Source organism: Danio rerio, chromosome 13, assembly GCF_052040795.2.
Source record: "Danio rerio strain M-AB ecotype USA chromosome 13, GRCz13ab, whole genome shotgun sequence".
In the NCBI taxonomy this organism is placed as follows: Eukaryota; Metazoa; Chordata; class Actinopteri; order Cypriniformes; family Danionidae; genus Danio; species Danio rerio.
In genome coordinates this window covers 29,798,003-29,815,387 of record NC_141033.1, presented here as the reverse complement: position 1 = coordinate 29,815,387, position 17,385 = coordinate 29,798,003, and the positions used below count along the sequence as shown (strand labels likewise).

Below are 17,385 nucleotides of genomic sequence, written 5' to 3'. Positions count from 1 at the left end.
AAATGTTCAACATCAGTTTATTGTGCAAAAGAGTACACTGACAAAAAGGCAAATATGAAGAACTGACTAAAGAATGAGTATGAGCTTTTCTCCAAATGAATACACAACAGTTTTTTAATAAAGACTTCTCAAATCTGTGAAATTCCTGCACAGATTGTATATAAATATGTATACACTTATCGGACTTAAAATAACGTTTTAAAACATGTAGTTTGTGTTTCAGTTGTGACTAGTGTTTCAATATCATCATTACATAGGATTAGAGCATTCCAGCACCCCGTCTCTTATTAAAAAACACACACAATGCCCCGAGTTTACAATACAACATGCAAATGTAAAGTACATTAGTAGAGCATGAAATACTTGGTAAGTTATTGAGGTTATGAGTATAGTTATGAATGTCAAAGAGCTATTCTCCTGGATATGACTCGACCTTCCCTGATAGCATTTACAGTAACAAAAATCATTTCTGTTCATTGATAGGTCCTACCAATGACTCTTAACCTGCTTTAAAAGTTTTTTTTTTTAATTCCTCTTACTTTACACAGAACTTTCCAGTTGTTCAACTTGCGGAAAACCCATCAAAACCAAAATCAGTACATCAGAGACCCAGTTTACCACAAGCCTTAAATGTGTAGCTTGTCAGTAGTAGTACAGTATTTAAGAACTAAACCTTTAACTTTCTACTATCTCCATCCCAACTGACTTCAACAAACATAACGGTCAGAATCCATACGAAAGCAATATGATAAAAACATCACTGGCAACAATGCCTGGTTTTTTAAATTGGTCTTTTGATCACAAGGATACATGCACTACTATAATAACAATACATCATATATATATAAAAAGGAATGCAGTTTACCAGCAACTGCAAAAAAATATTAAGTATCATAAAAAACAATGGTCCACAACATCCTTAAGGACTGAGATGTTCATTTTACTGAACAAATGACAAAAGTCTTCGCCTCAATGCAACGCTCACATCCTGCAGAAAAGAGCAGTCAATTAAGAATGCACAACCTAAAAGAGGAGATGTACAGTCCTGTAGTACACTCACTACTACTGGCACCACTGGTAAATACGAACAAAGAAGGCAACATCGTTTGACATTTTTGATCTTTTTCCAAAAAAAAAAAAAAAAAACGTAGTGTAGATCAGTGGGTCCAAAAGTGGGGGTCGGGATCCCTGGGGGGATTTCCAAAATCTAATTCATTTTATTAAACTATTAGAATTACCATATTTTATCAAAAACCTACAGAAGAAAAATTTTGAAGGCAATAGTTACATAAAAAACAACATGCAAATAAAAAGCCATCAGCCTAACGTTTCTTTTTTTTTTTTTTTTCGACTCCTAGGGTGATTATGCTAGAATAAAAACACAGCAAATGCGTCAGATGCAGCACATTGATTTTATGGAAAACTTTCACACCTTTACGTCATTCATGTTTAAATGAGGAATAGACTTGTGTGTGCTGTTTATATATTTATAACCACATAAGAGGATATTGGGGGCCATGAGTCACTGGCATTGTTATTTTGGGGGTCGTGGGTTGAAAAGTTTGGTAAAGATTGTAGTTTTCAAGACTTTCTCGGCCCAAGCCCCAACTAAGGCTGCATTTACATGAGTGTATTTCATTTATAAATGTAGACTGGTGTTTGTACTATATTTCAGAAAAACAGTCTCTGTCTACACTCTATCGCCTAAAATGTGACCATCTCACTGGGCATGTGCATATTTGGTCAGAATTGCAGTCTACTGGTTGTCTGATGTCATATTAGAGGGGCTTGGCGAATCAGGGAACGATCAGCATTAGTCCAGAAGACCAATCAGGGAGTGATTGTGGATAGTCACACCCCGTGTTTCAGTCTGTCTATATTAAAACAGAACCCCTAGCATTTAAGAGCTAAATCATTTTCATGGGTCGAAGATGCCGGAGTAGTGCAGATGCCAGGTGTAAACGTAATTAAACCTATATTTTTAAAAACAAAAACGCACTAATATTAATGCAACTAACTTCTGCGTTTCTCCAGCTGTGAATGTTAAGATGTCTTGGCAATCTGAACTCTCCTCCTGACAGAGAGACACAATGTTCACTGGAATTTCTTAATTATTGGCCTGATGGTGAAAATTTGCTTTTTTTAAGCCACAGCCCATAGTTTGAAACTAAAGAACTTTTGCTGTAAATTTCATCATATACAACATAGACTCATTCTGAAAATGTAGCCCTATACACATTTCTGGACATCACGAGTTTTGTAGCCTGAACTACGTATGGCTGAATTTTTATCTTTAAAATGAATACTACGGAGCGGTATGACGCTGTTCCATTTATCGCTTACCAGCTGACTGCTTGCCTCTGTATGGCTTTTCTGCTGTTTCCAGTTTGTCTGGTAGCTTGACATTTACATCTGCGGACTTGAAGCGCAGCGGAGCGGAGTTGAAAACAACAATGGGGTTCGAGTTGACAGCGGCCTCTGGTGGATGTACATGAGAACAGCAGGCGTGAATGGCACTCGCAAAAGAAATCTGAAAACTGAAAAGGCATACACAGCGGCCACTAGTGGATTCGTGAAAACAAAAACAACAAAAAAACGTAGCTCCTGGGATGTATTTTGCTCTCTCCAGAAATGTATATAGGGGTACGTAATCAGAATGAGCCTGGGTTGATCATGTAGGTCCTAATAATTAGAGCACACATATTCATCAACAATATATATATTTTTTTTATATAAAATTATATGTTGTTTGCAATTGTTTGTTGAGTTTTTCTGCTAATATTTTAAGCAAAGGATCACAAAGTTAAACAGAGACATTTTCCACAGCCTTCTTTGCTCATATTTACCAAGGGTGGAAATATTAAGGGAGAGCACTGTACATTGTATGAGTAATGTGCAAAGCTAACTCAAACACAATACAAACGCTGCTCTTTCTCTGCTAACCTGAATGTGTTTGAACATTTCTAATGAAGCAGATAAAACGTGCAGGTTAGGTGCAGCTTCTCTCTCGTGACACTCGTGTGCCACTTCCCAAAACCTTATGAAAATAGTGAAGACAGAGCATAAAATCCGCTGCATCTGTCAGACGCATCCTTCCTTCCCTATTTCCCTCCAGCACATTTTCCGCTTCCCTTCGGCTTTTTCACTCAAAACATTGCAGACGTCAGCAGTGTTCCTGGGGAAGCAGAGGACTCAGTTTTGAGAGGATTTGCTCTTCTTCAGTTTGCTGAAGTGTTGTCGTCGAGCTGTTCTGACAGGACGGGGAAGTTTTGGATCTGCCGGTAAACGAAGTAGAAGATCTGTGGCTGCGGCCGGCTGTGCAGTTCAGCCTTGATCTTCTGCGGGTGCGTGTCGAGCGTCAGCTGCTGCGTGGTTTCTTCTGTCAGGAGGAAAAGAGCGTAGTTTTCCGGGTCTGAGATTTTAAACTTGTCTGCGCAGATCTGACACACGTCCTCTGTTGTGGCATAAGGCTGAACCTGAAGGGTTTTGGCTGTGCAGCCGCTGCTTGCATCTTGCAGTGCCACCCGCAAATAGTTCTGAATATCCATGAGGAGAAATTCAGATGTAAACATCACAATTTAGCAAGATATTAACTATCATAATAAAATAATGACTCTTAATTTTCATGAACATTATTATTGTAAATAGCTACTTTTCAACCCAATATATAAATATAGCAGTAATAATAATGAAACTATATAATAATAATAAAATAACAATTTCCATCAGGGATGCTCCGATCGATCGCCTGGAAATCGGTATTGGTCAATAATCACATTACATGACTCGATCGGTGCTCGCCAATCTAGCAGATCTTATGAAGCAATAGTGTTTACAAGGAGAGGAGGATGCACGTGCACATCTGGGTTACACAGATAGCAGCAATCTAACATGTGAGGAGGTTAATGATGCTTGGGGGTAGGGCTGTGCGATTTGGGAAAAATATCTAATTGCGTTTTTTGACAGATATTGCGATTGTGATTTGATTTACGGTTTAATTCAAGCTGATTTTAATTTGATTAAAGCTTCAGCTTAATAATCTGTAAGCCGTGGCAACAATGCTGTCACAGCTCTTAAAAATGACCTGTTTTTGCTCGGTGTCTGTGAGTTTAAAAGCAAACTATTCCCATATAACAATAGTTTTTTCTGTTATATTAACTTGTCTATTAATGCTTCTGAAGCAGCAGACGCCATCATTCCACTTGTCAGCTCTTTTATTGTGGGCGGAGTTCAGTTGCGCAATTCTGATAGGCAGAGCGAAAGTGTGCTCACTCAATTGGCTCACATGATTCACATGATTCGGCACAATTTCCTTGACGTAGAGTTCGTGTGGAGCCGTAAACGACAAATGGACATTGTGACACAAGATTCCATCGTATCTCCTAATGTAATGTGGCATAGTTCATGACAACCGATACCATGTCTGCGATGCCTCACAAAAACCATCGCAGACAGTCTAGCATGTTTAATTTTCTGAAACAAAGCTTGAAGATGTTATTCGTTATTTTTGTTTACATATATACATATACATTTTATATTGCAGCCATTTCAAATTGCAATTGTGATTCGATTTTGATTAATCTCAAAGCCCTAAGTTGTGGTTTGAGAGATCACTGCACACGCGTCATAGCAGCTAAAATTTACACAGATGTGGTGCGACCTCTGATTATACAGTTTATTGGAGCAACTTATGCGAGTTATGGTCTCATTGTTGCTAAGGTGTTGCTAGGTGATTGATAAGATGTTGCTAGGTGGTTGTTAAGGTGTTGTTAGGCGGTTGCTAAGCTGTTCTTAGGTGGTTGCTAAAGTGTTCTAGGTCATTGCTAAGGTGTTTTGATTGGTTGCTAGGCACCTAGCTAGATGTTGCTAGGTGACTGCTAAGGCATTGCTAGGTGGTTGCTAGGCAGTTGCTAAGTTGGTTCTAGGCAGGTTGCTAAGGTTGTTAAGGTGTTCTGAGTGGTTGCTAGGCAGTTGCTAACATAAATTAGTATGGTTCTAGTTTGAATTAGCATGTTGCTAGTATGTTTAAAGTTTGAATTAGCATGTTGGCTGATATGAATTAGCATGTTGCTAGTATGATCAGTATGTTTGTTAGTATGTTTTTAATATGGATTAGTATGTTGTTAGTATGTCCATTGTAAAGGCAATGGCAGTTTTTTACAATGGAGTCTATAAGACAGTTGCTAGGGTGCTGTAATTTGTTGCTAGGGTGTGGCTAGAAAGTTGAAAGGTGATCAGGGATTGGCAGATTGGTCGTCTTAGTTAAATGAACTCAAACTTAAGTCTGTATGACACAAAGTTTGGTCCAATATTGAGTCAATGGGACTTTTCCGAATGTTCCGGTCAATTATTGGAAAACCATAAGTCAGGTCAGTTGGAAAAATATAGCAACCCAATCACCATGACAAGGAACCGGTATTACAAAAATCCTGATCGAAGCATCCAATCTTCATTAATGCTAACTAAATTTAGTTAAATATATACAATTATATAAATACACTTTATATAAAATATAAACTATTTTAGCTATTAACATTATCATTTCTTAAAAATATAAAATAATGCAAACACATTATTATTTTTACCTATTATTGTATAATATTATTTGATTTAATCTATATATATATTTATATATATATATATATATATATATATATATATATATATATATATATATATATATATATATATATATATAGTAAGTCTATGATTAGCTAAATACATTTATTTGCAGTAAGAGCATTACATATTATCAATATTACTATTAATAGTAATAATACTGTTTTAAATATTATTGCTTACAGCTATATACATGTCATTATTTTATTACTTTTTACTGTTCATATTTTTTATTATTATTAGTAGTAGTAGTAGTAATAGTAGTAGTAATTATGTCAAACAGGATTTTTACATCATATATTTTTGCTAGATTTATTCTTAGATTTATGATCAAATTTGCCTAAATGTATACCCATATTATTTTAGAACATAAATGTGTATGTATAAATGAGAGATTAACCTGGAAATCATCCACAGATGGTGTGGTTCTCTGAGTTGTGCGTCTGCGGTGCCACTGGTGCAGTGTGTTTCTGGTCTCGGAGCTCAGCTCACGAGCAGCCTGATCCTCCTGGAAGTTCTTGATCAGAGACATTGCGCCATATGCACTGGTCAGGTAATAACCTCCTATAGTCCGATGGGAAATAGTCAAATATAATAGTCAAACATTTGCAAACCAATAACTTCAGCATGAGTCCAGAATTTGTCTACTGTACCTTCTCCATGCAGCAGCGACGGGTCCAGTAGCTCCATCATGTACTGTATTTCAGTATCCAGCTCTGGCATGTCGCACTGGGCCATCACATATGTCAGCATGGGCAAGAAATCATCCGCCCCATACATCCTCCCTGCCATTAAAACAACACAGAAACAATCCATGAGTCTGTGCACAAATTCTGCAATCATCATGTACAATCCACATCAATCATGTAGTTTAGAGAGGTGCAATTTTATTATTATTATTATTAGTAATACACCCATAAAACCATCTGATTTGAACCTTTCCCCACACAATAATGATAATAAATCTACAATCTCTTAATTCCAAAATTTAATTTAGCCTCTAAATTCTAAATAAATGTACTATTAGTATGTGTGCAATACAGTTTGTATTAGCCTTAGCATTTGCATTAGCCTGTTTACAAAATCAAAAGACATTTACTAAAACGTTAACTCCAAATTCCCTTCAAGAAATAAATTGAGGGGTTAAATTAACTTCTTTTTGAGACCAGACGTGTTTTCATGCCATAGATTGAAAAAAAAAATCATCCTAACTTGTAATATTGTATACAGTGATAAAAGCTATGTTGATTAGCAGCATGTTGATTAGCAGGATGGCTTAATAATAAAATGAAAACGTAATAAATAATAAAAATGTATACATTTGCAGTGTTTCAAGGGATATTTACTGACTATTTTAGAGGTTACTTTAGGTCAAACTATACAAATGTGTCTAATTTTTTCTTTTTTTTTAAGGCTACATGCAGATATAAACACCTATTTTACAGTCTATCGCTGCTCTATAACTGCCAGTTTCAGACTTGCTGATATTTTTCCTAGCATTGATTGCCGCATTATGCATTCACAATGGTATAAACCGTTATAGGGGTGATCAAATGTATATTTATATTATACATTTTTAATTATTAATATTTAAGATATATATCAGAGATCAGAGAAAGCTATTTCTTACTATTAAAGAGGCTGACCCCCCACACATCTTGCTTTGATGTCCTTCAGGGGGGGATCAAGTGTTGATCAAGATGTCAATCCCCCTCCCAAACCCTCTGTAATTCGCACCCAGCTTGAATAACACAGATAAACTATACATTGGGAAAATTGTGTGTTTACTGTGTTCATGTTTGATCAATTTCAGCTATAGTCTTTATTTCAGTAAATGAAACCTATTATGTGCGCACATGACGCTATTTGTGGTTTAAAAACTAGAAAAGATAATACTTCTCTGTATGAGATACATAACTTTTTTTGTCTCTCAACGAATACACTTAAAATATCAACGCTGATATAGTTATTGCAATAAATCCCAGAAAAGATTGTGATATACTGAATATAGCCATTATCGACTGTCCCTAATGTAGTTCACACAAGAGCATCTCAGTACTCAGTACCTGAGTTGTTCTCCATGATGGTGTAGATAAGTTTGCACACACTGAGCAGCAGAGACACTTTCTTCTCTGGTGAGTACATCTTGCACATGTTGTTGAATTTGTGTCGGATCTTCTCTATGGCCACCGGGTCGGGGGGCCGAGCTCCATCTACACCCATTTCCTGCGGCTGCTTGGCTTTGGCCAGAAGCAGATTCTCCTTCAGCTGCTGCATGGTGCCGCTGCTCAACTGGAAGTCTCGCAGAGCTGCCTCGATCACAGGCTTCAGCGGCTTCAGCACACACTTGTGCATGGCTTTCTCCATTACCTGATCTGTGGAGGACGAAAACGTGATATAGTAATTACAATGAAACAACTGTACAGAGTACAGAGTGCAGTATATAGATGTTTAAAGTCCAGAACCAGAAACAAGGTCTAAACATTTCATGTGAATTCAGTGCTTAAACTGTAATCACGTTAAGCTTCAGGAACACAAATATCTGTTCGCTTTTGTCTTTCATGTTAAGAGACATACAGCTAAAGTCAGAATTATAAGCCCCCCTTTGATTTTTTTTTTTCGTTTTAAAATATTTTCAAAATGAATTTAACAGTGCAAAGGAGATTTTCACAGTATGTCTGCTAATATTTTTTCTTCTGGAGAAAGTCTTATTTGTTTTATTTCGGCTGAAATAAAAGCAGTTTTTATTTTTTAAACCATTTTAAGGTCAAAATTATTAGCCCCTTTAAGCTTTATATTTTTTCGATAGTTTACATAACAAACCATCGTTATACAATAACTTGCCTCATTACTCTATCCTGCCTAGTTAAACTTATTAACCCAGTTAAGCCTTTAAATGTCACTATAGGCTGGATAGAAGTGTCTTGAATATATAGTCAATTATCATTTACTGTCATCATGGCAAAGATAAAATAAATTAGTTATTAGAAATGAGTAATTAAAACAATTATGATTAGAAATGTGTTGAAAATTATTTCGCAGTGGGTAGCGCTGTCACCTCACAGCAAGAAGGTTGCTGGTTCAAGCCTCATTTCTGTGTGGAGTTTGCATGTGTTTGCGGGTGCTCCGGTTTCCCCCACAAGTCCAAAGAAATGCACTTTAGGTGAATCGGGTAAGCTAAAATTGGCCGTAGTGTGTGTGAATGAGAGTGTATGGGTGTTTCCCAGTGATGGGTTGCAGCTGGAAGATAAGTTGGCGGTTCATTCCGTTGTGGTGACCCCTGATTAATAAAGGGACTAAACCGAAAAGAACATGAATGAAAAAACTTTTTCAGAAAGAGTTACTCTATTCTGGTGGAAACTTTCATGACAATGTTGACATTTGCATGGAATTGCTGTTACTTTTAAATGATATTACATAATAATACAAAAGCTTTACATTTTAGATAAATGGCATTCTTTTTTCTGTTCATGCATCATGAGTTATGAAAAATAAAGCAAAAATTAGAATAAACAACTGTTAAAAATGTAGAATAACAAAAACAAATAGTTTAACGGCAGAATTTCTGAAGGGGATCTTGTGAAGAATGTGGAGACTGAAGTAATAATGCTGCAAAATCAGCTTTATATCACTGAAATAAATTGTTACCTTTTCTACTTGATTTTTTATTTAAATACATGCAAAATTTGTAAGCAGATGAGACTTCTTAAACAGTCAATAATAAAAATAACTTAATATATAATAATATAATAATATATAATAACTTAAATATAGCCACATTATGTATTTTGAAATTTGTTTTGGTGCACTTAAAAACACTATAAACTATAAAACCTATAAACACTCAGAACACGAATAAAAAATGATCAAAATGTCCATGGAGAAGTCTATTTATGTCTGAGATGACTGTGACCATGAGTGTATGGACTGGGATCTCCGATGTGGATCATCGTTTTCTTTCCCCCTCTAAAGGGAAATACCTGCTCAGTTTATATTTACACCTGCTTTTCCAAAACTGTTTAGCGAGCACAAAATGTCTCCCGAAAACACAGCCGTGTCTTGTATGTTCACACATGACTCAATACAACAAGTTTTGTCATGTAACTTTGATTGTGCAAGCAGGGCTTGAAGATCATACCCAAATTGTACAATCATTTATGAACTAGATAGAGTATATGTGTAACTAAATCATCTGATCTAAAGAGCAGAATGTAATGTTTAATCTGGTTTTGGAAAATGCTGACAGTGTTGCTTCTGTCAGCAAACTGAACCACTGAGGGAAGCAACACCGTCATCATAAACGCTTTGGAAATGCTTTTAACAGGCATATCTAAATATATTAAAGTGAATGCAAACTAATACAACCTGTGTGCTTCATTTTCATTTTTAGAGTCTTTTACAAATACATATCAGTATAAATTTGGATGATCACAACATGCAGGTTTATGCTTCATTTGACTGTAAGCTTTGAAATAATTTGAGTGACTCATTGGCTTATGATCAGAAAAACTTGCCAAACCTGTTCTGGAAAATGTAATTAATTAAATAAAATTCAGTTCAGTTTGGAGTTTATTTTTATGTTTGTATCTTTTCACAATAAGTATCCTTCCAAAGCAGCTTTATAAAAGGTATAAACAATATTATATACAAAATTATAGAACTAAGGTGTTGTGTATAAGTTGGACAGTACAGAAGTCAAGAATGAATAATAAACCTGTCCCGCAGTTATACAATATAGTGTACTTTTAGAAAAGCTAATATCTGTGTATAATTCATGACCATGACAATAATGCAATTAACTAAACCTGCTTTTAAGGTTCATTTCAAGAGTTCTCAAAGTAAAGTTAAAAAAGCAAACACATTCCCAGAAATAAAGGTACAAAAGCCGTCACTGGGGTGGTACCTTTTTAAAAGGTACAATTTAGGACATTTCAGGTGCTAATATAGACCTTCAAGGCACTAATATTGAGCCTTGTGGTATAAGTGTGTGCCATTTGAAAAGGTACCACCCCAGTGACAGCATTTGTGTGTTTTTTTTTCTTCTTGAGAATATAACAGCGGTCACAGTGCGGTCAACTGCTATCTACAAGTGTCAACATTCAATGGTAATCACGAAGGAAATATCAGCTTCCTTTTAAACCCGGTTAAAGTTATAAATACGCCTACTCTATTCACAAGAAATTATTCATCAGATACACACCTAAAACACGGCTGATCATCGTGCATTTTATCACATTGTTGTATGGGTCTGACTTTTGCCCAATACAATTGTCACAAACAGGCTGAGCAGATTTATAAATGTGTTTATACGGTCATCTATGCTGGAAGAGAGAGGACACTCGACAGGTCAGTAAACAGGGAGCTCCTGTTAGTATTGTGGAAAGCTCTTCAAATGAAGAAGATAAACTATTTGAGGAACTAGTTTGCAGTTTAACCCAAGAGGTCTGTGGAATAACCACAGACTCAGTGGAAGCAAATTAAGTAGGCAGGTGACAGACTTCAATCAAACTGATCTACTTTCAGTTTCCTATTGTTTTCTTTATTGAATGTCAATATGTAACTATGGACCACAAAACCAGTCATAATGGGTTAGATTTTTGGAATTTGCCATTTATACTGTACATTTTCTGAAAGCGCATATAAATTATAGATCAGTTTTTCATTGATGTATGGTTTGTATTTCAATCATTTGCCATTATACAATCATATGAACATCTGAAAAATAAAGATGAATATTAAAATATTGAGAAACCCACCTTTAAATTGTTCAAATTAAGTGGGTAGCAATGTATGTTACTAGAAATTAAATTGTGATATATTTACAGTAATAAATGTACAAATATATTCATGAAATATTTTTCTTAATACAATAATGTAGGGCTGGGCAATTTGGCCTAAAATCAAAATCTCAATTAATTTAACATTTTAACTCGATTACGATTAATGAATTATTATTTTGTTTATTTATTTATCAAGTTTTGTTCAGTAAATATGATTTTTGAATGAAGAGTGCATTACTTGAATTTTAAATAATTGAAGGAAACACAGCGCATTTCTATGATTAATAATCAACATCAACGTTAAACAACTGAAATTACAACACAAACATTTCTTATAAATTACTTGCACTTTTGGAAACAAAATGAAACATTTTCAATGTTAAAATGTTAATATTAAAAGTAGAAAATAAGCAGTATATCTTCTAAATAAAATAACTCGTATATCTTGAAAATAATATTTTAAATGGTCTTGAATCTGCTGTAAACAAATATTTTAAATGTAAATAACAATTTATTGCCATGAAAAATATGCTGTCTCTGACGCAGCTTCCAATCATCGACGTGTAGATACATTTTAAGGTAGATGCATGTGTATACGACCGCATAAAGGCTGCACCAGACCATACCTGTGTGTTCAACGCAGAAGTATGAAGTAGCCTTAATAGAGTATGGTCACGTCACTCCACACGTTAGGGAAAGTAATTGAAAAACTTAAATTGGAAAATTTTGAATGTCAATCTCGATTACTTTTCGATTAATTGCCCAGCCCTAATATAATCCTTATTGACATAAAAAATCTATCATTTTGATTATACAATCTATTTTTGGTTATCCGAAAAAATATATGTACAAATATACATATACAAATTGAATAAATCTATAATTAAACAAAAAATATATAGTTGGTAGACGAAAAAAGAGTTTTTTTTCATTTATTTATTTTTTTGTAATGCACACTTTCTCATTTTGTATTAATGTATCAACTAAATGTCTCTACTAAATCTTTGACAAGCATGTCACTGGACATCAGGACAACAGGAAACCACAGATGAAGATGGTGACAGGAATGCTTACAGGAATGTGGTTTAGATTAGAAACACTCATCCATCAAGGCCACCTTTATTTAAAGCCCATCTTCAAGAGCTTGTTCATTTTGCCTAAAAAAAATCTCCTGTCTCTCCTACATCTCTCTCTCTCTCTCTCTCTCTCTCTCTCTTTCTCTCTCTTTGTCCGCATTGCTTACTGAAAAAAGATACCACAGTGACAGGAGAAGTGAATCCACTGGTGCATCCCACACAACAACTACACGCAAATACGCTGAAAGAAAAGACCACAAATCACGTCAGAGAACAGAACAAAAGCCACACACAAACGACAAACCAGACAAACACAGCAAACTAAAACTCCCCCTCACAGACTATTGACCCCTCCAAATAAATGAAGCCTTTCAGGAAAATGAATGAGATCTTCAAACTGAATCTGTAGCCTCAGACGTGTTTTTTAAGGAAGTACTGAGAATAGATGTACAACAACAACAGAAAAATCCTTGAGCCTGAAGTAGCAACAATGAGTCTTTCCAGACACATCTCGATAAAGCAGAGTGTCTTAATCCTGTTATGACTCAAAACTGAGTTAAGAGTGCCGGAACACTGATTTAAAAATAGATGTCAGCAAAAAAAACTACAAAAAACGTTTGACATAAATTGTCAGAAGTCATTAATTGTTCCTTCAAGCATGCTCTTCTTGCTTTCTTAACACACAGAAAGGTAGATAGCATAATCTCATAGCTTTGGTCTGCATTGTGCTGGGCTTGTTTAAGCACAACAAAACCTGTCAGTCCCCATAGGCAGCTGCCTCAGGTTAGAAGATCAGAACAACAGGCCCTTTCTCTGCATTCATGCCCGACACCCACATACTCAATGTCTGAATCAACAAGATGGATAGTAAAAGAACTGAACTGGTCTATTTGGCTGAGGTCCATTCTGGGAACATCTGGAAAGTGATCTACTCCTCAAAACACATAGCAGAGCGGGACTTTGTTTACAACTCATGAGAGTGCAAGGGAGAGAGTGAGAGAGAGAGGGAGGATAGGGAGAAGGAGGGAGACGCTCAGGGCGATGGATGATGCAAATTTCCTGAAGAACCAAAACAAAATCCGGCTGAGCTGAAATTTACTCTACATACGTTACAACTGATCCACATTTACCTGAACCAACTAAAGTGCTTCAGAATGTTGATCTTTTAGGCTTTTACAGTTAAAGGGATAGCTGACCCCAAATTTTACATTTAAAGTGTCAACATTCAATGACAATCACAAAGGAAATATCAGCTTCCTTTTAAAAAGTTATAAATACGCCTACTCTATTCACAAGAAATGACTCATCAGATACACATCTAAAACACGGCCGATCATCGTGCATTGCACCACGTTGTTGTATTGGTCTGACTTTGGCCAAACATAACTGTCACAAACAGGCTGAGCAGATTTGTAAATGTGTTTATAAGGTCATCTTTGCTGGAAGAGAGAGGATACTGGACAGGTCGGTAAACAGGCGGAGCTCCTGTGGAAAGCTCTTCAAATGAAGGAGATAAAATAAAATATTGAAAAAAACCCTCCTTAAATTTGTACAAATGAAGTGCTTATTTAGATAATTATGCTAATTTAAAATTAGGTATATATTTACAGTAAGAAATGTACAAATATATTTAAAAAATATGGTCTTTCTTAATGTGGTTCAATATTCAAGTCTTGCGGGAAACCTTTTAGCTTAGCTTAGCATACATCTAATTAGACCATTAGCAAAGTGATTTTCTTCTATTTTCCTATTTAAAGCTTGACTTTTAATTACTCAGTAATTACATTATGTAGTAAAACATTATGTAGTAAAAAGCATTGCACATTCTGTAATTCTAATCTGGGAACAATAGCGCATTCATTTTTACAATGCAATTTTGTATTAAAATGTTGGACAAAAATATCTTGACTTGTCTTCTCAGCTTACGAAACAAAAACAACTTTTTGATTTTACAATTCATGTATTGTTTTTGATCAGGGAGTCAGATTGTAGGGAAATATACAATGTGTTAAAAATTTTTAACTCTCTGTGGCCTTTTCCATCTTCACAAATGTAGAGTTAGTCAGTGTTTGCCTAATTTTAAAACATTTTGTATTGACTTTATTATGAATCTGTCTGCCTATCACAAAATAAGAAAGCTGCTAAAACAACTGAACTGCTGAAAAAAAACAACATTATCATTATCAGCACCTATAAATTATTAGATCTTTTGGTACACACCTATGTAACATTCTTAATAATTAAGTATTGTTTGAGATATTTATCTTATATTTCTTTTGATATATATTTTTTATATATGTTTATATATATGTTTTCTTTAAATATTTGTTTTTCTCTCATGTATTGTTTTTTTCCTTATCCCTTGTATTATTTGTGTTACTCGATGTACAATAAATAAGTATCATTTGCATTCAGGTCACACAATATTAGCACAAATTAATGTTGTATGTATTCCCTGTTACTTATATTACTACTAATAAAAAAGCTACCATTTTTAATATTCTTCAAAATGTCTTCTTTTGTGTTCAACAGATGAAAGAAACTCAGGTTTGGAAAAAGGTAGAGGGTGAGCAAATGATTACAGAGTTGTCTTTTCTGGATGAACTAGCCACTAGCGTGTCATTGTATTAAGTCTATAACTGCTCGTTGCTGACAGTGAAAGGCGTGCGGCCAGTTATACAAAAACCATACTAATAATTCTCTGCCCACATATGAATATGCCAGTGTATATCTCAGCTCAATGTGCCTAGTGTGTGCCGCTCACGCTGAGTAAAATGCCTTCAGGCTGAGATGAACAAACATGAGCTTTTGCCTCATGCACACACGCTCACAGGTTTAACCCTCAGACACCCAAGCAATCATGTTGTTTTCACTGTATGTGTATGAATTTGCCATGCCATGTTTTCTGTGAAACATTTGGTTGTAATTTGCTGCTATGGGTCTTTGAGGGTTAAAGGGCTATAACCACTGCACATAATGAAAAACAGACCAAAGTTGTGCCTTCAGTATTTTCCACCATCACACAGCAAAATGAAAAGATTATAGCCTTAACAGCATAACCCACTGTATCATATCATTGAAATCTCCTGTGATTGAAAAATATAGTATTTAAATTGTCCCATTCTAAAGCTAGATTAGGGCTGTGCGATTAATTGAACGTGTGATTTCCAAATCGCCTTACGGCACAATTTTTATGTCACAATGGCTGGCAAAAAAATCTGTGGACACGTAGAAAAGTACATGCAGCGACTTCTGATATGTGGTCAAGCAGAACAACGGAGCCTTACTTAAGGTTGACGGCACACACACACTAGCTTATTTAATTGTTTTGCCATAGGTCTGTTCTAGAGAAAATTTGATGCACCTTTTCTAGATTTTTTTTGCCCCGTGTCTGTTTTAGAGACATGTTACAGTCTTTAATAAAGATCTAATTATTTTTCTTTGGAAATATGTTTCAGATTCACACTGTAAATTGTCTGTCAAAAACGTGATTAGAATCAAATTCACAATATTGTTCAAGAAAATCGTGATGGTTTCTTGTGCCTATATCGCACAGCCCTAAGCTAGATCATTTTGTTTGTGTCATGCACAGTGGACTGCAGGGTCCTTGTAAATCTGTGGCAATGGAGACAGAGTGGTGCCTCATTTTACTGGAAGGTTTCAGAATGTAAACAGTCTGTTAAGCAAATTTCAGTCACTCTCTTCCATAGTCTGATAACAACAAAACAGCCTTGAACCACTCTTCAAGTCACATTTCCAACCTACAGTACAGCTACATTCTGATGCACAACTACCAATTCCTAAGGGTTCACTTAAACCAGGGGTGTCCATGGAAGTGCTTGGAGATAAAGCATAACATAAAAAACAAAACAAAACACAAATTTACAATTATAAATATCAAATAAACAACTCACATTTTATAAAATATACAAATGTAAAAAATAAACGTATCTGCAAAAAAACAAAATGGATTCGATCAAAATAGTTAATAATAATTTGATTAAAATAAAGTGATAAAAATTAGGAAAAATGTAACAAAATAATTATATTTCAAATTATGCTTTTATAATATTATTTTGCAGACTATACATTTTGTCATTATGCAAAAAAACTATAAAGATAACTTTTACACTATGAGATAAGGATTCCTCCCGCAAGGATAACCATATATTAACATCCATGGCATCTAAGATTGAAAACCCCTGCACGAAGGAACTTCATGCATATCAATGTATGAACACACTGACAATCCTAAGGTGCAACATGAGATCTATCATTATAGAGGTGTGAACCTACACTGGTCTCATAGTTCGGCATGGTTACAATCATCATGTCATCGTTTTGGTTCAATTCGATATTTCTGTACAATGATGATGCTTTCCATAGACAAATTTATATTTTACTTCACAGCACAACAATTCTTGTCTAAAAATGTATAAATATATTTAGATTTCTATATTATTTGTAATACAATTTTGTCCTCTAATACAAGCAGTCAGATATTTTAACTGTACCTTTAAAAACTCAAGTACATGCACAGAACAGCATGAGTATTTACAGCAAATAGCTAAGGAGCGCTCTCCTTACCTCTCTTGCCATTGTAAGCTACCATAATATAGCACTTTTGAGATAAATGACATTAGTATGTAATAACCGGTTAGCATCTATTACTAAAAAGATACTGAATTGTCTGCGTTCGCATCGTGGTGCACCAAAGAAACGATTCATTTGACAACCCTATATTATTAGTTATTATTACTGCACATTACCCACCACTGCACTAAAAATGTCAAAAAGTGCCAGTCATCAGAGGAAAAAATATTTGCTCTCACCCTCATTCTTTAGACTAAGTTAATTAACACTGAAATGGTCATTTAGTCAATGTCAATTAAGTGATAAATACGTTTAGC

The 17,385-nt window shown here is 35.1% G+C and overlaps 1 protein-coding gene across 6 annotated transcripts in view; it reads right to left on the bottom strand.

Moving 5' to 3' along the window:
• rin2a (Ras and Rab interactor 2a) overlaps positions 1-17,385 on the bottom strand; it is a 67,045-nt gene continuing 49,660 nt past the window's right edge. For 3 of the 6 annotated variants that reach the window (XM_087279469.1, XM_087279470.1, XM_087279472.1), the window contains 4 exons: positions 7,686-7,994; positions 6,273-6,404; positions 6,020-6,183; positions 1-3,536 (listed from right to left, as the gene is read on the bottom strand). In XM_087279469.1, coding sequence (XP_087135595.1) covers positions 3,219-3,536; positions 6,020-6,183; positions 6,273-6,404; positions 7,686-7,994 — 923 coding nt within the window. In that variant the 3' untranslated portion in view covers positions 1-3,218. The remainder of the gene's footprint in view (positions 3,537-6,019; positions 6,184-6,272; positions 6,405-7,685; positions 7,995-17,385) is intronic. The other 3 variants (XM_087279471.1, XM_087279473.1, XR_015506006.1) reach the window with 2 other exon arrangements.